The sequence below is a fragment of the Peromyscus maniculatus genome, chromosome 6 (assembly GCF_049852395.1).
Source record: "Peromyscus maniculatus bairdii isolate BWxNUB_F1_BW_parent chromosome 6, HU_Pman_BW_mat_3.1, whole genome shotgun sequence".
Lineage (NCBI taxonomy): Eukaryota > Metazoa > Chordata > Mammalia > Rodentia > Cricetidae > Peromyscus > Peromyscus maniculatus.
In genome coordinates this window covers 89,451,480-89,476,158 of record NC_134857.1, presented here as the reverse complement: position 1 = coordinate 89,476,158, position 24,679 = coordinate 89,451,480, and the positions used below count along the sequence as shown (strand labels likewise).

Genomic DNA, 24,679 nt, shown 5'->3' with positions numbered 1-24,679 from the left:
GGCAGCTGACTGAGGTGGGGTTTGAATCCACACAAACCAGCGGTGGGTAAGCGGCTAACCTCCAGGCTGTACTACCTGACCAACTGCTGACATTCCTCATTAGCTCTTCGTTTTCTATCACTGTTGCTGAAAGGTGTAAAATGTCTTGAATAATCAGGACACTGAGTCATTCTAAACATGTGCCTAGAGTCCACATTTGCTGGTTACTGGAAAATAATGATGACATTAGAATAATATTTAGTCACAAAGATTGGCTCCATCCACTTCCATTCCAGTTTATGTTGGAGTTTTCAACAACATTCCCGATTTCCTCTGATTCTTTGAAATATAAACAATGGCCATAGCAGCCTTCTCTTCTTCTGAGTCCTCTACTTATTCCATGTTCGTTTCAGCAGCTTTATCGTGTTATCTTTGAAATGTTTGGTTTTCCACAGTGTCCACACAAATCACATTCCTTTGCTCTCTCTCTAGACAGTGGTTGAGCAACCGTCAAACTCATAGGAAGTTAATGACTCACCTAACAGAAAGCAGTTACTAATGTGACTTTTGTCTCAGTTGCCAAGGAGTTTGCGTGGGTTTCCGTGGTAACCCATCAGTATAACAAATGTCACACACGAACTGCAGCTTTTTGGATTTGTTTAGTTTGGACAGCTTTTTCCCAAGGTCTGTGTGTACACGGGAAAGATTACCAGAGAAAAATCTGAGTAATCGCCTTAGGAACACAAATACACTTTTTTTTGTTTTAGGGGTTTTAGGGTTTTGGGGGTTTTTTTGTTTTTGTTGTTTGTTTGTTTGTTTGTTTTTGAGACAGGGTCTCTGTAGCCCAGGCTATCCTCAAACAAACTCACTTAAGTTTTTTGTTTTGTTTTTTCCCTGCCTTGGTTTCCCAAATACTGGGATTACAGGTGTGAACCACACTCTCAGGTAGAGACCTGGGGGAAGCAGATTTAAGCAGGGACCATTAAGGAGGCTCTTAAAATAATCCAAGGAAAAGATGCTAAGAGTCTGAATTAGGATAGTGATGCTAGATGCAGGAAAGGAATTAATGTCTGGATAGTTAGAAAGTGATGGGCAGGAATTGGTAGTTGGTACCAGACATGATCCCTTCGGGTTCTTTTCAGCTTATCGAAACTGGACGGTTTCTCTACGTTCCTTTACTGTTGTGCTACAGTGTTTATGATGTGTAGGCTCTGGTGTATTGAAAGCACTCAGCAACTGCTGTGGACATTTTCACTAAAGGGAAAGTCAGCAGGTAGAGGTGGAAATGAGAAGTATATTTTCCTCTGGAAGATCTAATATCTTTATTAAAACCCATTCCTTACATGCTACAACCCTGCCCACACTTACATTGCTATTCCTAACTTAGTTCCTCCCGAGTCTACCAGACTTCCTGTTGGTTTCCCACCCTCTAGATAAACTAGATAAATATGAAATACTTCCCACTTAATTGTTTTCTAAGGACAACAGGTACGTGCAGAGTGCACTTGGTATCTTTAATTTCATTACTCAGGCCGAAGCTGCCCTCTGTTTGTGCAAATGATAGCATATGAGATTTGGTACATGAAATCATTATAAAGATGCCACCTTGTAAGGGTGTTTTAAACTAGATTTTAAAATAAAACTAGTGTGTGTTTCTAATTAGTTTAGTTGGGAAATTACTGATATTTCACAAACAAACAAAAAGCTACAAAACATAAACCAAGGTTTGGGGGCTTTGTAGTACTCGTGCTTTGGTTTTTATTTCTGACATAATTCCTAGAGTATTTAGCTTAGTAACATTTTAAGGTGCAGCTGTAATTTGGACCCAGATGTTCATGTGGTAAAGGCTTGTTCCCAGCGTGGTGCTATTAGGAGGTAATGGAACCTTTAAGAGATGGAGCCAAATGGGGGGTACTTAGGGTCATTAGGAACCATGCTCCCAAAGGGATTCCGTATTCCTGGCCCGTTCCCTCGGTTTGCTTCCTAGCTGTGAAGGGAGGGACTTTTCCTCCACCTCACACTCCCACTACGCTAGGCTGCCTTGCCGCAGACCCAGAGCGACCCAGCCAGTCAGTCCCAGACCAAAACCCCGAAGGAAGCCTCTTCTCTTTGGAAGTTGATTTGACTCAGAAATGGAGGGTAGTGACAGGAAGTTGGCCCAAATGAGGTTATTGGATTTTCGTATATTAGACAACAAAGAATATTCACCAGGTGAAAACTTAAAACAATTAGAAATAATGGCTTTCAGTGTTAAATACTTTTCTTTTAAAGATGGTCTTGGAGTCTAGCCCAAATTGGTGTCCAACTGTGTTCCTCCTCCTTCAGTCTCCTTCTGAGTATTGAGATTACAGGCGTGGGTCACAGTACTGGCTCTCCCATGTGTAACTTCCTTCCGTTTTGAGATTTTTCAGTACTTAGTAATATTCTCAGTTTTCCAGTTCTTATTTTAACAAAGGTTAACATGTTCATAGTTCAAAGCCTACATACCAAGCCCTTGGGAAAACTGCAGTCCCCAACATCTATCTGTTTCTGATACACCTAAGAAGGGAACATGCGGGAGATTGAACGTCTCGTCTTTTCTCCCTGCTCCTGCCCACAGCCCTCCCCCTCCCCTCCCCTCATGCTGCTCCTTTTGCAGGGTAAGAGCTAGTCATCAGGAAGCCTGGTTGTGCAGTCCATGAAGGCTGGCCTCTGGGCTATGAGAGAGGTAGAGGGAGTCCAAAGCGACAAACGGAAGGTCCAGCGCAATAGTTTGGTTTCCATGAACATGTTTTAGGGGCCTGTGATCTTGTTGCTGTTTTAAATACCATGTTAGTCCTGTGTAGTCGATGTGATTTCTTTTTCTTATTACATGTATTTGTGCGTGTACATGTGTGCGCGTGCGTGCATGTGCCTGAGTGTGAAAATGGATGGCAAAGGACAACTGTGAGGGTTGAGCCATCACTCCAGCCCATAATTTGTTTTCATTTGAAAACTTCTCTTCTTCCAGCACCAACTGGAAGTTTGGTTGAAGTTGCTTTTTTTTTTTTCTTCTGTTCATTTTGATCTGTTTTTCCTGGTAAGAGCTTCTCCTACCATGCCAGCCTAGATATAACTGCAGCTCTGAAGCTGGTGAAGCTCTGTGCAGATGGAGGGTGCTTGGCATCTTGGGTTTTTACTACAGGCTGAGATGGCTTGGACCATTTTGTTGGGCACCTTAGTGTCCATCTCATTAGAATTTTCCCGATGAATCCGTGCGTGTTTCCAGCATTGCCGGAGCTAGCTGGAGAAGAAGGGCCAGTGCCCATTCATCTTCCTCTCCTCCGCTCACTATTCTGTCATGCCGCTGAGACCTGCCCTGGGGTCACATAGGCCAGAGAGTCATCTGCTCCCCCTATCAGGAGCATAAAGCTGAGCTTCCTGCAGGAGTCAGGGTCTGGCCGCTTCTAAAACAGCTTTCAATCGGCCCTCTACCTTTGGTCCTTCCTTCATTTTATTTCAGAACCAATTTAAAATTCCACTCTTGGCTTTCAACGTTAACAGTGTCAGGTTCAGATTTCTTTGGTTGCTAAATTAACTACCAGTTGTCTGTCCCTGAATACTCGTTTTGGTCTTCCTCTGAGATGTGGCCTTTAAAAAAAATTGATAAGTTTGAGAAAGTTAAAGCTATCTTTAGCTAGAAGTTTATATTTTCTAAGGGCAATAAACTAGCATGCTTTTTAAAAAATATTTAGAACAATATTTTTCGGGCGGTGGTAGCACACACCTTTAGTGCCAGCACTCTGGAGGCAGAAGTAGGCAGATCTTCAAGTTCGAGACCAACCTGATCTACAGAGCAAGTTCCAGGACAGGCAGAACTATACCGAGAAACCCTGTCTCGAAAAAACCAAACCAAACAAAAAATATTGTTCTTGATAGCTGATCCCGCACCAGTGGTGTTAGTGACAGGAACAATCTCGAATTCCTGAAGGCCCCAGGTCACCAGTATATCTGCCTGCCTTTCTTGGGAGCTCCAGGCACATGGCTGATGCCTTCAAGTCTTGGGACCCAGTGATGCTGAGAGGGAAACAATAATTTAAAATCCTATGGGGTTTTTTTATTATTATTTTCATGATTTTTTCTGGGCGTTTTAAAAGTTTGCTTATTTATAAAACCAAACTCAGTGATCTTAATACACATCCGTTTATTCGCAGAGGCAGCTAAAAGTTGCCACACCACTGCATTCACCCTATTTGTCCTTTTCTCCAACCTTTATCTAAATTGTTGATCTCACTCATCAGTCTCTGTTGCCCCAGAGAAGTGATCCAGCTGTGTGCTTTCTTAAGAAAAGTCAGCCTCATCACATCTGTGCTCTGGGGACCATCACAGAGGAGGGGTGGGGAGATGAGGAGATTGCAAGTCAGAGGCCGAGGAGGACTGGGCAGAAACAGCGGTTTCTGGTCTGACAGGACGATTGCCATCTTGAGCTCCCCGCAGCTCTGTTTGCCTGCGCACAATCAAGCCAGTCAACATCCGAGAATGGAGTGGGGAAGGACTCAAGATCCCCTGAGGAGCCAGGGGTGCCACTTCTGGGACATGGGGTGTTCGTTTACTTTAAGGCTATGGTTCCTGGTAGGTCATCTGTGCTTCAAGATGAACCCTACACCCATGAGTGTATGAGCTGCACAAACTGGATTCAGTTGGTTATTTTTTTAAAAAAGACATGAAGTTGGGAGGTAGGAATAGATGTGATATGTGGGAAGAATTAGCGGGTGGAGGGGAGGAGTGAATATGATCAATATACATTTTATATGTACGTATGAAATTCTCAAGAATTAATACAAATATTGAGGCCAGGTGCTTAGGAGGCAAGTTGATCTCTTGAAATTCAAGGCCAACCTAGTCCACATAGTGAGTTCTAGCCAGCAGAACTATATAATAAGACCCTGTCTAAAAAAAAAAAAAAAAAAAATGCTCTCTTGCCTCTATTAAGTGGACTGATGAGTAAATCTAGAGAACATTCATTCTTTGCTTTATCCATTTTGTACATTCATGACCACCACCCTACCCCCATTGTCTCTCTTCTTCTGGAAGTAGAATAATTATGTTTGCTTTCTAAGGCTAAGTCCCTTGGACCTACACAGAACAGTAAAGAGAACAGCTTGTACAAAAGTCAGGAAACTTGAAAGAGGAAAGTTGTTGGAAAAACAGCAGTCAGGGCTGTGGACGAAGGGCTTCAGAGTTAAATGGGCTTGGCTTGCGCCTGATACCTGCACTCACCACCTAAATAACCGTGGTTTTAACTCCCCTCCTGTGCTTAAATTCCTGGTATGTGCCTTGAGGGAAAGGCCAGCTGCATTCTAGAGTTGGTGTGAGATTAAAGCATCACGTTGTGAACTCTGAAATGGTAGTTCACGTTGCTAAAATAGAGAGAAACTTAAGAGTATTTGTGTGTATTTCTGTCTCTTGCACAAGGTTAGTCCTACAAGGTTAGGAATTCTGCCCTTCATCTTGTATTTTAAACATTTAGACGTGTACCCAACACACAGAAAGTAATATACATTGAATGGGTGGTGAAGAGTCACTTTAAACTGATTGATGAGTAAATTAACTACTTTGCATTTCTAGTGGCCAATTATTCCTGTTCCACTGCTTGCAAATACTGGCTTGATGAATTGATATGTATTCCTGTGTGTGCTTGAGTGTGGGAGCCCAACATGATGGCAGGTGGCACCTGAGATGCTCAGTGTGGAAGCCCAACATGATGGCAGGTGGCACCTGAGATGCTCAGTGTGGAAACCCATCATGATGGCAGGTGGCACCTGAGATGCTCAGTGTGGAAGCCCAACATGGTGGCAGGTGGCACCTGAGATGCTCAGTGTGGAAGCCCAACATGATGGCACGTGGTACCCTGAGATGCTCTGTTCCTCATGTGTAGAGTCAGGCTGTCTAGCTGAACCCAGAGCCTGCCGTTTTTGGTTAGTTTGGCTAGTCAGCTCACTCCAGGGAGTCCCTGTCTCTCAAATGGTGGGATGGCAGGCGCCTGACTTTTACTTGGTCCACACCCCAGTCCTGTGTTGTGGAGTGGTATTTTACGCCCTGCGCCGTCTCTCAGCGCCTGCAAATACTGACATCTATATAACTTCGTGTTGTAGACGTGAGTGAAATTGAGAGTGCTTTTCACATAGTAATTAATTGGCTCTTCGGTTTTTGTTTTTTTCCCTATCCAGGGAGGTGGTGCAAGCAAACTGTGTTCGCTGGAGAAAGAAGTTCTCATTTATGTGCAAAATGAGTGCCAGTGCCTCCACTGGCATCCTGGATCCTTGTATCTACAGAGTGTCTGTACGGAAGGTATAAAAATAGCCTATTATTCCTCCTCTTTCAGAAACCGTAATTAGCTGCACTCACTGACTCACTTTATTTAGATCTGCTTTAACGGTAGAGCTGTAACTCCACGCTTACAGCAATAAATTACATGTCTATGGAAAATCTGGTGGCAAACCTGAGGTTGTTACTCAAGAATCGAAAAAAAAAAAAAAACTTTCTTCTCAGAAATACTGTACATATGAGTGTTACCCGCATTTGGAGTCGTTTGGGAGTGTCCATGTCTGTAGCCTGTCATTTATCAATTCCTACTCTTTACTTTTTTAACTTTTTTAAAATAATATTTTCATAAAATTCTCTGAAAATTTCGTACGATGTATTTTGAGCATACTTACACGCCTCCCGACTGCTACACACGCTCCCTTTCCACCCTCACTGCCCTACCCACTGACTTTAAGGTTTCTTTTCATTTATTTTTTCAATCCAGTTCAGTTTCTATTGGCCACCTGCTCTGGGGAATGGGGTCGGTCCTGGAGTGTGGTGCATCATTAAAGAAAACTGACTGTCCCTCTCCCAGTAGCTTTCAAATTCCAGTATCTCCCCAACCAGTCAGCTAGGAGCTGGACTTTATTTTTCCCCACTCCCCCCTTCAGGGGCAAATTAGGGCCGGTCTAGGCTATGACACATGACCCTGCCTTGAAAAATAAAAACCCAACTGTGCATTTTACATTGTATACACTTTTCCCCCCGATTCTTTCTGAAACAGGCTCATTTTGTAGCTCAAGCCAGCCTGGAACTCACCTGTAGCCTGGACTTGTCTCAAACACATGATCCTCCTTGTCTCTCCCTCCCAAGTATTGGGATTACAGGCATGCTACCCTGCCCAGCTTTATATATTAAAAAAATATATATTTTTTAAGTTATCAGAGTACATGTATATGTTGGCAAAGATAAAGACTTAGGATGAGAAATGTAAGTCTTTTCGCTCTTTCCCACTCTGGTCCTGCATCTTTCCGTATCCGATTAAAAAGCTATATTCTTAGATTTGTTATCCCATGTTTTGAATGAATTGATAGCAGTATGATGTGCATGGCTTTATTCTAACCTTTTTTATATTGCTTAATACACTCAGAATATAACAAATACATGTGTACAGAAATGATGTTACAATTTTTAAGACTTTATGAAAATAGTTGTTTGGAGCAATCGTAACTGAGTGGAGGCTTCTGCAGAGGAAGTGTGGTACAGCGAGGGCAGACATGCAGTTATACCAGCCTGCCTTCGAGCCCCAAGCATGCCCCTTACCGACTGCCAGACCTTAGGCAATCATGACTTTAAATCTCTACATCCAAATAAGGCGTTATTCCCTGATTCTTCGTGAATGTCGAGATTAGCTAACAAAATGAAGCCAACTTCACCTTGCTGCTCTGACTCTGCCGCCCTTTCATTGAAACCCTTCTGAATGGAGTTCTAATCATGATGCTTGAAGGACGGTGAGCTAGTCTTTGGATTTTAAGGGAAAAAAATATATATATAACCAGCTTAGAGTAAAGCCTGACTACAAATTAAATGAGCTCAAACTCTAGGAAAGCCGACAGAGACCATAAGTACCAGTTGTACTAGGTCATACCTCAAATCAACCCTTTCTCATTTTATAGGGCTTTGGCATATTCATTAGGACATGTTCTCTTCCTTTTGCGGTGATAAACACCATGGCCAAACTAACTTGAGGAGGGACGAGTTTATTTAGTCTTACAGCGTACAGCGTGAAGAGACGTCAGGGCGGGAACTAGAGGCAGGAACTGAAGCAGAAGCCATGGAGGAACTCTGCTTACAAGCTTGCTCCCTGTGCCTTGCTCAGCCTGCTTCCTTATACACCTCAGCCCAGGGTGGCACCACCCGAAGTGAGCTGAGCCATAGCCCCCCCCCCACACACACACACATATACATCAATCATTAATCAAGAAAATGCCCCCATAGGCCTGTCTATGGGCAATCTGATGGAGGTATTTCCCCAGTTGAGAAACTAACCAGCACAAAATATGTATGTTAATCTGCTAAAACAGACCCCAGAAGTCAAAGGCTTAAACAAAATGGTATAGAAGTTGCTTCGGAACCTGAGATAAAGATAGTAGCTCCGCCATCTTTAGCATATGGTTCCATCTTTAGATCTAAGGGGGCAGCTCCAGTCTTGTTCTCTCTTGACTGGTGACATAGGGACAGACATGATACAAAAGGGGTGCATGTGTCTTTTGTACACATCCCTCTGGTTAAAACTTAGTTGTGTGGCCACATCAAACGGAAAGGCCATAGTTGGTTGGCCAGTAGGTTCTAACATGTCAGAAGAGAGGCTGGTGGATCACCAGTGGTCTTCTGTTTGTACTTGAGTATGCAAGGCAGCATAGTATGCAAGTCTGTTCTACGTAACCTTCCCTGAGTATTGTATAAAGGAAAGGTCAGAGATCTCATCTATTTAAACATGTTGACCATTGTGGGGGCGGGGCGGGGAAGGGAGGGGAGTCATAAGCAAAGTCACAAATTAGGGGAAGCTACTTGTGACTCATGTCAAAAAACCTGATGAATATAGAAAGAGCACCTCTACACAGTGTAAAAGAGTCAACAGCACTTAGGGGAAGGTGACAGCTGACAATCTGCCCCCCCCCAAATGAAAGTATTTCAGACGTACAATATACCCAGTCTTAGGCAAATTAAAACTACAGATAGACGCCATTTTTATCTACAGATCTGATAAAGACCAGTTTGGTAGTGAACCCTGTTGCCTAGACACAGGGAAGCAGTCACCAGTCAATAACTCTGTTAGTGCCATCCATGTGCCACATACTGCTCTGGAGTCTGGGAAGATGAATGAACTGGAACCAAGTTGAGACCTCTTACATTTTACTCTCTGGTGAGAATTGGGTAACAGAAAGCAGAGTTTATCAAATTAAACTTAGTTTAATACCGATAAATGTCACACATAAAAAAACATGGGGAAACAGAGAATAATTTAGGAAAGAGCGATTGGCTTAGAAAGTTGAGGAGACATCTCTGCTCTTTGCTCCCACCCCAGTATTGGGGTAACAGGCACATGTGGCCACACCTAGCTTTTTAAATGGTGCTGGGCGTCTGAACTATGTAGGCCTCATACTCTACAACAAGCACTGTTTCCAACCCAGCTGTGTCTCCCCAGCACATTTCTGGTTGGTTGGTTGGTTGGTTGGTTGGTTGGTTGGTTGGTTGGTTGGTTGGTTAGGTGGGTTGGTTGGTTGGTTGGTTAGTTGGTTTTTGGGACAGGGACCTCATGATCTTCCTGCCTCTACCTCCCAAGTGCAGAGAGTATAGGTAGACCACCATGTCTGATTCATTGGCAGATTTTAATAAGGAGACTCATGATCTTTTATAAGACCATGCTGCTGCTGCTATGGTGGAAAAGTTGGCTTTGATATCTCAAAGTAGAAATGCTTAAGTTTGGGGGTAGTAGTTTTGACTATTACCAGAGATGGTATATTAGGGGCAACCAGATACCCAACTAAAAGTACAGGATTCTGTGACATGGACAGCAAGAGCAAATACTTAAGGTACAGCTAGCATTCTTTCTGCAGAAGCTAAATCAAGGCGTGGATGCAGGAGAGGGGAGGCGGGAGGAACAGCAGCCAGGGAAGCAGAAGGGAAACGAGGCAGATGTGGCATCAGGAAGGTCTAAAGAGGGAAGTGATGGGGAAAAGGAGGTAAGTGGGCAAACCCATCACACACGGATGAGAGGCTAAGATGGAGACAGGGAGCTTTTAGCTTTAACAAAATGAAGATCGTTAGGAATCTTGAGCTACTAGAGAGGGGAAATGAGGACAAATCCAGTTTGAGAAGGTTGAGTAGAACAGAATGCAGCAGGTAGAGGCTGATGTCTTTTGAATGGTTTTTTTTTTTTCAGTTCTTCTCTCATACATTACATCTGGACCTCAGTTTCCCCTCCCTCCATTCCTCCCAGTCCCCAGCAATCAGAAGTCTTTTGAATTTTGACCATAGAGGAACAGCAATGAAAATAATCATGTTGAGGAACAAAGGAACCCCTCGAGGACTTTTCCTTGTGTTTAAGAATGGCACTGTTAAGGGATGTGAAGTGGCCCAGTGAAGAAGACATTCTGATAATTCATATGGAATAGAAATGGTGGCAGGAAAGGGAAAGAGCAGCCGGCGTTCATAAGTAATAACAGAGCTCCCTGGAGACTGTTGCAAGGTAGAAGTGGTAGATAAAACGCTTCAGTATCAGACTTGCAAAAAATAAGCAACAGTTCTCTCAGTAAAGATGTTTTTCATCTCTGTTTGAGAGAACGGAATTTTGTCCATGATAATAGAAGGAAACCGAGTTCACAGTGTGGGCACACATTGTTCTAAGTGCTTACACTTAGTCCTCACAGATGTGCCCTGTCCTAAACTCAAAAATGTGGCCCAGAGCCCTGGCTGAGGGAAGCTGAGGCAAGATATTTGAGCTCCAGGAGCTCAAGGCCAGTCTGCACAATGTGAAGAGATTCCATATCAAAAACTGACTAAAGAAATAAAATTGGAAGCAAAGTAAAAATTTTGATAATTTTTAGGATGCTGTTATTGATTTGAATAGATGGATTTAAAATTGGCCTATTTTTATTTTCTGTGACATACACTAGCATATAAATGTCTGCTTTAGAATCCTGTGACTTACATTTAATCTTAAATCCTCCCTTCGTCATACAGTGTCCTCATGGTGTTCTCTGTATTTGCAGGAATTAAAAGGTGGTAAAGCCTATGCAAAGGTAAGTAGATGTTCTCTAACTCTTTTTGTAATTCAGAACATCGTTACTGTAGTCTGTAGGCTTTTAATTGTTACTCAAACTTGACTCATTTTAAGTAAAGCAAGTTGGAGGTTGAATAATTGGGACAATAAAGTGTTACAACATTCTTTTGGGGGGCTGGAGAATGGCTCAGTGGTGAGGAACACTGGCAGTTCTTCCAAAGGACCCAGGTTCTTTTCTAGCACACAAATGTGACTGTAACTCTATAACTCCCATTCCAGAGGACCCAAACCCCTCTTCTGGCCTCTTCGGGCCCTGCATGCTCATGGTACACAGACATACATGCAGACAAAATGGCCACACACATAAGAAAAATAAATGAATCTCTTTTTTTTTTTTTAAAGAAAAAAAAAACAGAATATTCTGAGAGCTTGTTAGGGGCTGTTACCTTTTTGTCTTAGCCTCCCTACTAGAGAATGTTCCCTGATTTTCATGAAGTTATAGCTTACTGATGGCACAAACCAAGTAGATATGAGATATTGCTACTCCAGAATTGGTTAATCCACTGACTAATAAAGAATGTGGTCAGGAATCCATTATCCCCTTCCCTTCTGTAATGACCTTATTCTTGGTCAACACTGAACATCAGGTGTCTAGTTTAGGCCCCGGCGCAGCGGGAGAGGGGCTGCGTCTGGCAGCGAGAGCTTATGGAAGTTAGGTGCTCTTGACCGCCCTCACTTCCTGAGTGAAAGGCAGCCAGGCCATCAGCAGGGGGACGAGACCGGAAGAAGTGCCGGAGCGTTAAAGGGGAGAGAGTGTGTGGAATGGCATGTGTTAATAACAGTGATCATGTAAGTCACACGTGTCTTCACATGCTCACTCGGATGTGTCTGCATGGACCTACCCTGGCCTCCCCCTGTGCTGCCCCACTGGAAGGCAGGAAGACCGGGCTGACCCTGAAAACCAGGCAGCGGTTGCCTGTGTCTTGCTGTGCGCCTGACTTACTACATTGGGCTTACATAATTCTCTGAGCCATTATCTTTATTCTTTCCTATCAGTTAAAAACTACTGAAATAGGAGGAGCAGGGCTGTCTCTGACTCTGTTGCCTGCTTTGGGGACCCTTTCCTCCTACCAGGTTGCCTCATCCAGCCTTAATAGGAGAGGAGGTGCCCGGTCTCCTCGCTGCAACTTGATATACCATGTTTGGTTGATGTCCATGGGAGGCCTGCCCTTTTCTGAAGAGAAGTGGAGGAGGAGGAGATGGGAAGAGGGGGGTGACTGGGAGGATTAGAGGGAGGGAATACTGTGATTGGGATGTAAAAACAAAACAATTAATAATTAATTTTTAAAACCCTACTGAAATAATGCTCCAGTCTGCAATTAAAGCCATCCTCTTGCATGCCCCTGAAAGTGGTCTAGAGAGATGGCTCATGTGGACAAAGCTGGCTGCACAAGTGTAAAAACCTGAGTTTAGAGCCTCAGAATGTGTGAACCCGGAATCTCTGTGCTACAGTGAGCTGGGACCTGAAGACGAGAATCCCTGCAGGCCAGCTAGCCTGACACAGTACAGCCGCGACAACAAAGAGGCCCTGCCTCTAGCACAGTGGAAGGGGAAGACCAAAGCCTGAGCTTGTCCTCTGACCTCTGCACATTGCTGTTGGATGTGCATACCTGTGCATACACATACATACACATACATTATCCACACCAAAAAAAAAAAAGCCTTGAAGCCAACAAACTCATCAATGTTTGAAGCATATCATACAGTTTATTAATGTTCATAGAGATGTGCGTAATTCACTTTTTTTGTTCACAGCAATTGTACACAGTTATGTGGGAGTAGACTGCTAAAATGACAATGATGTAGGGGTACACTTGAACAGGGGATCCGGGTTAAGCAGCATCAGAGGAATGACTAGAGCCAGCTTTGATGCCGGCAGGAAGTGGCATTTCTGGGTAGTAGTGTGGAAGAGGAACAAGTTAACTGAACTTCCGGGGAGGAGCAGAGAGGGAGGGTAGGTGTGAGACAGAACCGTGAGCAAGGGAAGCAGCTTCCACGAAGAGACTCAGCTGAAGGCAGATTGGCAGGAAGGGAGAGAGGAAGAGGTGCCCCTCCTCAAGAAGCGAGGAGGCTCACTTGAGTCCTCTTGTGAGTGTGGGGAGAGTGGGAACCTAACCTGTCAGGAACTGCGGTCCCCGTGGCTAACTCAGCACAGGGAGGATCCAGAATAGCGGAGTCAGAGTCGGGACCGCTTGTTCTCCCCACAGGCGATGGGGGTGTAAGTGTTACTCCGAGTGATTTTGCTTTTCAAAGTCCTTAATTTTACTATCACAGTCCTATGTTTACTTTAATGCGTACAGAAATGTATTCAGCACAGCCCATCAAATCCATGGTAAAAGATGAGATAAGTAGTGGATTTTTATTAAAAAGCAACTAAGGACCTGTGTAAAGCAAATGGCAACGCAGGTCATCGTACGACAACAAGAACTGAGAGCTTTGAGAAAACTCAACGGTTGAATGTCTATTTCAAGGAGATATGATAGAGCCTGCTAGATGGTCTATTAATATGATTCTCTTTCTTTTCATAGCTGGGCTTTGCAGATCTAAACCTGGCGGAGTTTGCTGGATCAGGAAATACCACCCGTCGCTGTTTACTGGAAGGCTATGATACCAAAAATACAAGACAGGACAATTCCATTCTTAAAGTAAGCACTCCTCAAGACTTCCATGCCAATAAAAGAGATTTTTTTCTGCCTCCAGCTAAGCACAGGTATCTGCTGTCATAGATACAATGGGACTCCATACTGAGGTTATGAGCCTCCACACCACCAGGGAAAGACCCTTCCAAGCCATAGGAGCCGTGAACAATAATGATCATCTTTATGGTCCAGTGTGTTTCTCATCGGTGCTGTGAACAAATACACCACCACTGCAACAGAAGTGCTTGCTGGGGAGAGGGGACATGATGGTTAGATGCGTGGCTTGAAATCTGTACAGCTATCAGGGCTGGAAAGCTGGCAGCTTAGTAGTTAGGAGCACTTGCTGTACAACCCTGAAGAGCTGAGTTCAGATCCCAGTACATGGAAGAAGCCAGAGCTAGTTCTGCTCGTGCTTGTAACCCCAGTGATGTGGGGAGTGGAGACAGAAAGTTCACTAGTGCTTGATGGCTGTCAACCTGGCTGTAAAATCAAGCTCCAGGCTCAGGGAGAGACCTTGCCACAAAGGAATAAGGTTGAAAATGATAGGACTTCTGATGCCCTCCTCTGGGTGTTGTGTGTGCACTGGTCTGTACACTGACACACACATTTGCCCCCATGCACATGCACGCGCACGCGCGCGCACACACACACACACCTCAGGAGAACTCCCAGAGAAGCTGTGATGTGTATGTAGAAGTCACTGGCTTCTCTTGTAACTAGTGAAGTGACAGGACAGGCAGACCCACTCAAGGACATCTCTGCCTTATTTCTCCAAATCTCATCAGGGGCCATGTGTTCAGGAAATCACAGAGAATGCATGCTTCATGAAGTTGATGGAAATGTTAAATGACACCCATTGGTGTCGAAAAATATTCAGAAAATGTCTTGTACGCAGGAGAATCTTTGCTACATTTTACTTAATTAGTAAGTTACCTAATAAGAAGAAAGACAGATATTTAAAAACCAAATGGTTTTTATTCCAAAGCTAGGAAAGTGAAGAATTACTTTATAACTACAGCTTAAGCTTTGTTTTCAGTGAATATTTAGCTCTGGAGATAGAGGAATCTCTGAACTGGTTCCTAGAGGCGGACATCCCTTACACACATCAGCAGCTTTAAGAAAGGTGGGATGGGCAGTTGATGTGGAGAGAAAAATGATAAAGAAGATGAGGAAATGTCAGGTATGGTGGTACTCACCTATGATTATTGCACTTTGGAGATGGAGGCAGGGATGATCAGAAGTTCAAGGCCAGCCTTAGATACATGAGACCCTGTCTTGAAAACCAAGGTAGGAGCCGGGCAGTGATGACACTCGCCTTTAATCCCAGCACTCCTCTGTGAGTTCGAGGCCAGCCTGGTCTACTAAGTGAGTTCCAGGACAGCCAGGGCTACACAGAGAAACTGTGTCTCAACCAAACCAAACAAACCAAGGGAGGAAATTAAAAGAGCACCATCCTATGAACTTCAAGTTGATTTGATTTCGTTGTTATATACCTCTGAAAATATCTCAGGGCACTTGCACATATCCCCCTACTGTGAGATTGGCAGGTCTAGATAGATGGTGTCTTAATCAGGGTTTCTATTGCTGTGAAGAGACACCATGACCATGGCAACTCTTATAAAGGAAAATATTTAGTTGGGGCTGGCTTGCAGTTTCAAGAGTTTAGTCCATCGTCATCATGGTGGGACATGGTAGCATGTAGGCCGACACGGTGCTGGAGAAGGAGCTGAGAGTTCTACCTCTTGATTCGCAGACAGCAAAAGGAGACCGTCACACTGGCCAGACTTGAGCTTATAAGACCTCAAAGCCTGCCTTCGCAGTGACACACTCCCTCCAACAAGGCCACACCTAATAGTGCCACTCCCTATGAGCCAAGCATTCAAACACAGGAGTCTATGGGGGCCACCACAGATAAAAATCCATGTTTTATAATGAGTCTCAGAAGGCTAGGTGTTTTCTGTAAGAGAAGTAGTGAATGACAGAGCTGAGACCAACATGCGTATCTGCTGTTCCGTGGCCTTTTCACATTATCATGCCCTCTAACCCCAGTCTCAAAACCCACTGACTATACTGTTCATTATATGTTTCTTACATTAAAAAACAAATAACCCATGCTGCTTTTGTGTGTGCATGCCTGTGTGTGTGTGTGTGTGTGTGTGTGTGTGTCCTCTTCTTTGTGACAAATGCTTTACCCATCAAGTCACGTCCCCCTGAAATAGTTTTTTAATTTTAGGTGGTTTCCCCTCTCCTGCCACCATCCCCTATGTTCCCAGCCCTGTCGGTCATCTCACACAGCTGTCTTCAACCCTGCCCCTTTCTCATGATCTCCCAGGCCTCACTTGCTTCTGCTTCCCCCTTACGTAGCTTAGAGTGCACAGTTCATGATTATCCTACTTGATATCCTACTCCGGGTCCCTTTGCCTGTTGCTGTCCCTGGAGATCTGCAGTCCCACCTGGTTTGAGTCTGTGTCCTGAGCTGGACGTTGCTGGAGGACACACAGATGAGTGGGCATTACTGAAATCGGGCTCACCTCCAGCTGGCAGCCGTACTCTGCCTCCTGTCCCAATTTAGACAGTCGCCTTCCTGCCTATTTTCTCAATGTGTTTTCATACCCCATGTTTTACCTTGGCTAAGCTTCTCCTTTATTGAAGAAATAGAACTCATTAAACTCACATCCTCTCATCACCCCAGCATAGAACTTACAGTTCTTCTTGTCTCCCCTGTTATTGCAGTGCATGCCTGCTGCCTTGCCCATGGTTAAGGGAAGACATGACCCTCTTCCTGTGAGAAGTCAGTCCTTCCTCTTGGGCTCTAGATTCCACGCAGGCATAATCAAAGACTTTTTTCTTGGTTCATCTGCTCTTGGTCATCTCTCCCTTTAATGAACCATCCTTGTCAACATCCAAAGAAACAGCTGCGGTGTCCCCCCATATCTTAAGACCAGAGCTCAGCCTCCCACCTCTCATCTCAGCCCCACTTCTCTGCTCTGCCTCACTACATAATTTCCTCCATCCCAAGACGTTCAGACAGCCCCAAGTGCTGTCTTGGAGAGTTAGAAACCAGATGGGAGGATCGCGTGACAGAAGACGCAATGAGAGAACCAGCGCAACAGGATAGGTCTGAGAGTTAAGGAAAAAATAAAGTAAAAAAGAGACCACAGTGGAGGTCCTGGGTAAAGAGGTGTGAGTGAGTAAGGTTGTAAAAGATGCCTGTCAAACATTAGCTGGAAAATGTGCCATGACCTGTATGTGTCCTGTTGGTCATTAAGACTATGAACTCAGTAAGCCTGGTCCTGGGTTCTGCCCTATGCCAGCTGTGATTCAGAAACTATCCCCCAATCTCTGTGGTCTCAAAAGGAGAATGTGACTCTCTCATGGGAGTGTTAAAGATGGAAGTGAGATGATGTGGATGGGACATGTAGTTTATATCTGGAACTAAGTTCCCAAATCCAGCCAAGTGTGGTGGTGCATGTGTATAATGAGATGATGTGTATAGAACACATGTTTATATCTGGAACATAAGTTCCCAAATCCAGCCAAGTGGGGGCTTAATATGTATAATCCCAGCACTTAGGAGGCTGAGGCAGGAAGATCTTAAGTTTGAGGTTATCCTTGGCTACAAAGCAAGTTTGAGGGTAGCCTGGAATACTGAGATTCTCTCAAAGAGCCAAAACAAAATAAATTCTCAAGTCACTATCATTGTGAACGTCATTATTATTATTTTTCCCCTAAGTATGTGAATTTGGGGCAGGGACTATTGCCACATAAAGGGTACGGTGGCACATGCCTGGGATTGCAGCACTCAGGAAGGAGGAAAGGGCGAAGTTTAAGACCACCCCGTGACACACAGTGAATTCGAGGCCAGACTCCCTCAGGGGAAAAAAAAAAAGTGGGATTGTCCTGTGGTGGATTCTTAAAAGTTCCTTAGCAACCAGGGAATATCAGCATCTCAGAAAGAAAAGGTCAAAGCTGGTGCAGAGGCCCTCTGCCCTTTAGAGCTCCGAGCAGATATCCCATGAAGCCTCAGCCTGTGGAGCTGGAGGGCCTGGTTATCAAATATTTACACCCCACAGGAATCTGGAGTAAACACAGACGCATGCCAGGGAACGGGTATCGCTGGGGAAGTGCTTACTTTTTATTTTTATCTTTTCCACGAGGTTTTGAACATTAGAGATGATTTTTAATCCTTGTCTGCATAAAGCAGTAATTGAATGTTGGGCACACCCTCATTAAACATTCATTTCACTTAATGCTTTCTAGATAGACAATATAAATAAGACTAGTTGTCACGGGGGAAATACGGATTAGCAAAAGCTGGCTTCCCGAGAAGTCTTTTGTAATTGTGGCATTTGTTGCTCTTTTGTTTAGGTTTTGATCAGTATGCAGCTGATGTCTGGTGACCCATGCTTTAAAACGTAAGTTGATACCCAGTAAATGGATTATTTATCTGCAAGCATGATACAAACTGAAGCAGATTTGTAGGCACACAGTTCCTTTCGTGGTGGACTGACCTGAGCGTTGTAGAAGTGACAGTTTCCTATTGCCAAGTGAGCTTTCCACTCTCAAAATGATGCAAGTTATGGATCGTTTGCCGTCTTTGGGTTTTCAGGTTTAAGGTGGCATTGTACAAATAAGGTTTTAATTTGCTATTTCCTTACTTACTTAACAGTAGGTGCCTTAGAGCGTGTGGGGCTGCATTCTAACTTCAGAAACAGCAGCGGGCAGAAGACACTGCTTTCTTACAGTACAACCCCAGGGCTTGTACTGTAAGAAACCACCAGGTCATGATAAACAGAGAAGGAGCCTGGGAATAGAGGCTCTGATGAGGAGTGGCAGGGCGTGGGGGGGGGGGGGAGTGCCGTAAAGAGCTTTGCTGTTTTATGTCGAGTATCAGGGGAGGCCTCCCTGCTTAAGATGACATTTGAGTAGAGACTTGAAGCCACATGGATATTTGGGGAGAGAGTCTTCAAGGTGGAGGGACTACGGAACAAAGCCTGGAGAGGGTCCTGTTCCCAGCATGCTCAAGTAGCTGCCTGGAGACCCACATATCTAGCGCAGAGGGAACGAGGAGCTCAGTAATAGGAGATGCGGTCAGATGGTCATCTTGTGGGCCATTAGAATAAGGACTCCACTTACCTTCTGAGGAAGATAAAAGGCTGCAGAGCTTTCGGGTGAAAAGCAAGTGCTCTCATTACGACGCACGGTAGAAAAGAGACAACCCGAGGGAGCCGTGACGGGAACAGGGATGGAAGAGGTAGATTGTGTGACGGTTTCATTAGTTAATGTTTCTCTCCTGAGAACTCACAAGAGCCGCAGTTCAGAGCTCAGATGTAAGACACAACAAAACCCACGTCTAAAAAAAAAGAATTTGTAAAGCATTCCGGCGTGATCCAAATTCTTACCTTACAAAATGAGGGAACTGAGACAGAGCAGCCGCCTTGGCCAAGTGTGTCTGGGTGGAACCAACGGTAAATAGCTACAGATGCGTGCCTGCTCTGCTGGGTGCCCCTTGACGTGGGAGATGTGCACACAGCACACGGTGTGACGGGGCAGAGAGCAGAGGGCCTCTGACCACCGCTGTTCCTTGAAAGCCAGAAAGTCCTCACTGAGGGGGTGGTACTGGGGTAAGTCGTCACGATGAATAAGAACGTACTAAGCTTGGAAGACAAGCAGAGACATTCCAGGAAGAGAAAAACGTTTGCACACACGCACAGGGCATTGTTAGGGTGCACGGGGTAATGATGTCACCTTAGGAGGTCGTTCTTCACAGGCTCTGAGCATTACTTTACAATTAAAATAATCCCCATTTCTTTCATCTGCAACTGTGCTGTATCAAGGGATCCTGACAAAGACTGTTAGACATGTTTTAACAAAAGGAGTGGTAGAACAGAGCCAGCACACAGTGGGTCCTCGGGGGTTGGTCACTGAACTGGGCTGCCCGGGGTAACAGAAGTACAGCAGCCTAGTCAAGATTTCAGGTTCGAAGTCTGCTGTACTCACAGCCCGTGGTCAGCTTGCTCCGTCTGAATGCTGGTTGCCCCTGTCTTAGAGCACTCAGCAGGAGCGACTCCGTTCTCTGAGAGAGCAGGTCGGGAGTGGCAGATTCATGGCAGTGTCGGATGTGTTTGCCTGTAATCACCTGTGGCAGGAAAGACGACTGGCATTTAAGAATCGAGGATTGCAGACATCGGCCAGTCACTGGTGATTTATGACTGTTACTATAGACTTCATTCTTTGCATGAATCTTTTATATTTTTTTACCGTGAAATATTCAATGGAGTTTTGTTTTGTTTTTTAACCAAGTTTTTTATGTTATTTAGACACGTAACTCAACTAGGCCTGGTAGTACAAGTCTGTAATCCTAGCACTCAGAAAACTGTGACAGGAGGATCTTCATGAGTTCAAGGCCTGTCTGGGCTACATACAGATTACCAAGCCAGCCAGGGCTACAGAGCAAGATCATGTCTCAAAAATATTTACCCCCACCACAGCTGGGCAGTGGTGGCGCACGCCTTTAATCCTGGCACTCGGGGAAACAGAGCCAGGCAGATCTCTGTGAGTTCGAGGCCAGCCTGGTCTACAGAGCGAGATCCAAGACAGGCACCAAAACTACACAGAGAAACCCTGTCTCGAAAAACATGTGTGTGTGTGTGTGTGTGTGTGTGTGTGTGTGTGTGTGTGTGTGTGTGTGTGTATACATATATATGTATATATGTGTGTGTGTGTGTGTGTGTGTGTGTGTGTGTGTGTGTATCCCCCAAAATATCACAAAAAAAGTCAAAATACAACTATTGGTAATTAAAGAGGTTGGTCTAAAACAGACTGTGAAAAGCCTTGGGAGTCATGTGAGGAGCTGAAGCTTTGTCCCAAAGGCGCTTTTGAAGGGTTTGCCTTGGCCGGAAGATAGATAGGCTTGTGTAGCTCAGGTTAGTATACAGCTTGCTATGTGCCCAAGGATGATCTTGAACTTCTGGTCCTCCTGCCTTGACCTCCTGAGTGCTGAAATTATGGGACTGTAACACCACATTGGATTCTCTCTCTCTCTCTCTCTCTCTCTCTCTCTCTCTCTCTCTCTCTCTCTCTCTCTCTCTCTTTCTCTCTCTCCCTCCCTCCCTCCCTCCCTCCCTCCCTCTCCCTCTCTCCCTCCTTCCCTCCCTCCCTCCCTCCCCCCCACCTCCATGAGACTCTTTCTGTTCCCAGTATTTTGTTGTATAAAAGCCCTTTTTCCACAGGCAGGAGAGGTGACTCAGTGGTTTAGAGCACCTGCTGCTCTTACAGAGGACCAAAGTTCAGTCCCCAGCACCCACGTCAGGTGGCTCACAATCATCTGTAACTCTAGCTCCATGGGGTCCACCACCCTCTTTTGGTCTCTGCAGACACCTGCACATATGTGCATGCACACACTTGTACATAGATAAAAATAAAACCTTTATGTAGAAATTTCTCCCACATTTATTATTCAGGTTTTTAGTGCTCTAAAAGATGCTCATGGATTATTTAATGGTTTTTATTTCATCCTCAAAAGGCTAACTCTAATAAACAGCTTTCTCAGGCCAGGCACTGACCACACGATGACTCTCTAACACTAGTTCAAACCTGCAGGCTCACACATGATTCAAGATCTGTCTGTTTACAGGCCTCCCTCCACGTCCATGTCAATACCCATCGCTGGGGAATCCGAGTCTCTGGAAGAGGACAGAAAAGGCGGGGAGACCCTCAAGGTGCATCTCGGAATAGCAGGTATGGGTATATAGCTTCCTGGCCCTTTACTTTCTGGAAAACAATACCATTTAATTTCCTTATAGATCCCTAAACCCTGAGGGGCTGGCAGGATGGCTCAGCAGGTCGAGGTGCTTGCTGCCAAGCCTGATGACCAGCGTTTAACTCTTGGAATCCACACAGTTTAAGGAGAGAACAAGTTATCCCCTGACCTCCACACGCATTCTGTGGCACGTGCATGTCCACACACACATACACAAAAATAAATAAATGGATGAAAAAAAAAAGTCCTACAACCACCCACATGTAAATTTGTATGCACTCATGACTTGAAATGGGCCGCTTAGTATGGTGCTCCAACCAGGACTAACTTGCCTAGGGTCTTGTGCACTAACAGTGATAGCTGAATGTTGTGCTAACACTGTCTCCCTAGCTGCATCCACTCCTCACAAACACGGGACCCTCCCATTTCCCCCCCCCCTCCGGCTGGGCCCATTCTCCTGCCAGCTCTCTGCTGCTGCTGCTGCTGCTGTTCCTCTTTCCCTTCTTGCTGCATCTCAAGCCTCGCTGTGCACTTGATTTACCTGGGGGTGGAGGGTGTTAAAACACCCCGCTAGCCCCGGCAGCCGGTTTGGGACTTGGTGGATCCTCGTGGGTGCCTGGGACTTTATGCTACACACCAGTTCAGCTCCTCTGTTGCTGCTGCTGGTCCCAAGCACACTTTGAGATCCACTTCCCTAGACAGTCTTCCAGCCCAGGCAGAATCGACCGTGGTTGCTAAAAGCAGGAGAGGCAGCGTGCCAACCCAGCTGCAGGGAACGGACCTGAGAGTTTCCTTCTATCTCCCAAATAATGGGAACAGAGTGTATCGTTGGAAAGAAAGGTGACGCGCTAGGATTAACATTTTCACTACCTTCTCAAATGTGCAGCGAGAGGGTTTCTCCTAAGTAATTGTGAGTATGGATTTCTTGATTTAGGATCAGCTGATCTTACGGATACTGTTAATCTTTCCATTAACTCCTCCCTCGGCACTTAAATGTCCTGAGCTGCTGTCTATGCTGAGAAAATATAAAGTAGACCCTGTCATCCTTCTCATAGGATAATATCTAGCTTCTCTTTCTTCTGCTGTCCTCTAGACTCCAGCAGTCCAGTGTCGGATAGATAGATAGACAGACAGACATGCAAGCAGCCAGCCAGACAGAGAAGTCTCATCAAGAGAATACACATTTGAGGCATGCATCACAGTTATGCAGACAAACTTCTAGAAAGCAATACTGCCTGAATTCATCACTGCCCTCGCTGTGACAGAAGAACTTGCAGGATGTTTGGGCTCGCAGTTCCAGGATGCAGTCCATCCCTGTGGGGAAGTCACGGTGGGGTGGGAGGTATCTGGTCGCCTTGCGCCCGCAGTCAGGAGACAGAGAAAAAGAAACGCTCGTGTCCAGCTGCTTCCTCTTTCCCTTTCTTCTTCAGTCCGGGACCTCAGCTCAGGGAATGGCTCTGCTCACATGCAGGGTGGATTTTCACCCTTCGGTTAACCCTCTCTCTGGAAACACCCTCACAGACACGCCCGGATGCGGGTCCCTTAGGTGACTAGATTTACAGTGAGAGTTAGCCATCACACGACCCGTTCATTGTTAAACTCCTGCGCCATCTGCTTTGTGTCCTGTCCTGATGTCTACAGTTACATGGTCACCGACTCCTTTGGGCATTATTCCTGTTCTCGTTTGACTCGGCCACTAATTCTTCCTTGAAGCCTTCTCTTCCTTTGATGCCTACCTTCATGACCTTTCCTCTCCTGCTTCTCGGGGATTTCTTGCGCAAGCTAGGTGGTCCCGTGAGTGAAGATGCTTGCTGCCCATCCTGATGACCCGAGTTCAGTCCCCAGGATCCACTGGTAGATGTTTGCCACCAGCTAGTTAGCTAGTTGTCATCTGGCCTGGCCTCCACGCGTCTGTATGTGTACACACACGTGCACACACACGTGCACACACACTTAAATAAGTAGGTAAATCAATGTAAAGAGTTTTGTTGTTTGTTGTTTTTTTTTTTAAGCCTAGAATCTGTTAGTAATTGGTGGCTGCTGGGGGAGGGTGGTAAGTCTCCTTCAGGGGTGTGGCCCCTCAGAGGCCACCCATGCTCCAGTGGATGGTCCTGCACTCATGCACAGAGAGACAGCAGTAGTGGATTCAGTGAATTTAAGGACAGAGCCCAGTAAGTTGGTAGGGAAAAGAGAGAGAGATGTACAAGAGGAATTGGAGAGGAGGGAGGAGATGGTGCATTGGACCAAAACACATTATATGCATGCATGAAATTCTCAAATAATAACAAAAATTATAAAGAGTCCTCCTAAAGTGCCGGAGCTGTAGCTGTGATACAGAACTCTTGCCTGTGTGCTTGAGCCCTGTGTCTAGTCCCCAGTCCTTCAGAAAGAGAAACTAAGGCATAGAAACACCCCCACTGCTCTCCAGGGGTGCTGTTCCACGGGGGCTTGGTCCCGTCTACTTAGTTTTCTGGGCAATGTCATCTACACCCCTGTATTTAACAGTCTCATAAATGTAATGCAGTTGTATAAATGTGTGTTAAATACTTTCCATTCACAAATATGTGTTTCTAAATGTTTTGGGGAAGGTCCGCTTCACGCCACGCATCGTGACTGAAATCTATAAGCTCATTTTTCTCCCCAGCCAGACTTTGGGTTCTTTGTGATTGGGTCTTGATATCCCAGAGACCAGGGACAGGTCAGAATGTGATGACTATTGATTGTCAACTTCACATACTCGGTGCGGATTTGCCCAACTCTTTCTCCTACTGTTCGGGTACCTGGCACAAACTTCTGCTCAGTCGTTGGATCCCCCCATTTGTGCTAACATCTCTCACTCTCAGCTGGCTTATAATCAAAACCTTTGCTCTTCACCCCAACCTGCTTCTCCCTTACTAAAGTGATCTTCACACCGTGTAGCCTGCAGTGCCCTGCCCTGGCACAAAGTCACCGAAGTATCACTGAAAGTATCTTTCGTTCAGCTCCCAGAAAGGTCTTCATCAGCTGGCTCAAGTCCTCAGTCTCTTTTCCCATTGGTCATCTCCCACTGCTCTGTGTGCCGACTTCACCAAACCATTTGCTGATCGACAAGCTTGTGGTGCCCGATGCTCCTCCCTCCTCAGTGAGCTAAAAGACTCCTATGTGGTGGTATTGTGTTCCCCAAAATATTGTGCACCCTAATAAACTTAT

The 24,679-nt window shown here is 45.2% G+C and overlaps 1 protein-coding gene across 1 annotated transcript in view; it reads left to right on the top strand.

Annotated features, from left to right (window-relative positions):
* The window catches only part of Eeig2 (EEIG family member 2), a 54,634-nt gene that overhangs the window by 17,773 nt on the left and 12,182 nt on the right, over positions 1-24,679 (top strand). Inside the window, exons 2-6 of the mRNA XM_006979449.4 lie at positions 6,168-6,288; positions 11,019-11,048; positions 13,618-13,734; positions 18,097-18,143; positions 21,365-21,468. Of these exons, the coding sequence (XP_006979511.1) occupies positions 6,168-6,288; positions 11,019-11,048; positions 13,618-13,734; positions 18,097-18,143; positions 21,365-21,468 (419 nt within the window). The remainder of the gene's footprint in view (positions 1-6,167; positions 6,289-11,018; positions 11,049-13,617; positions 13,735-18,096; positions 18,144-21,364; positions 21,469-24,679) is intronic.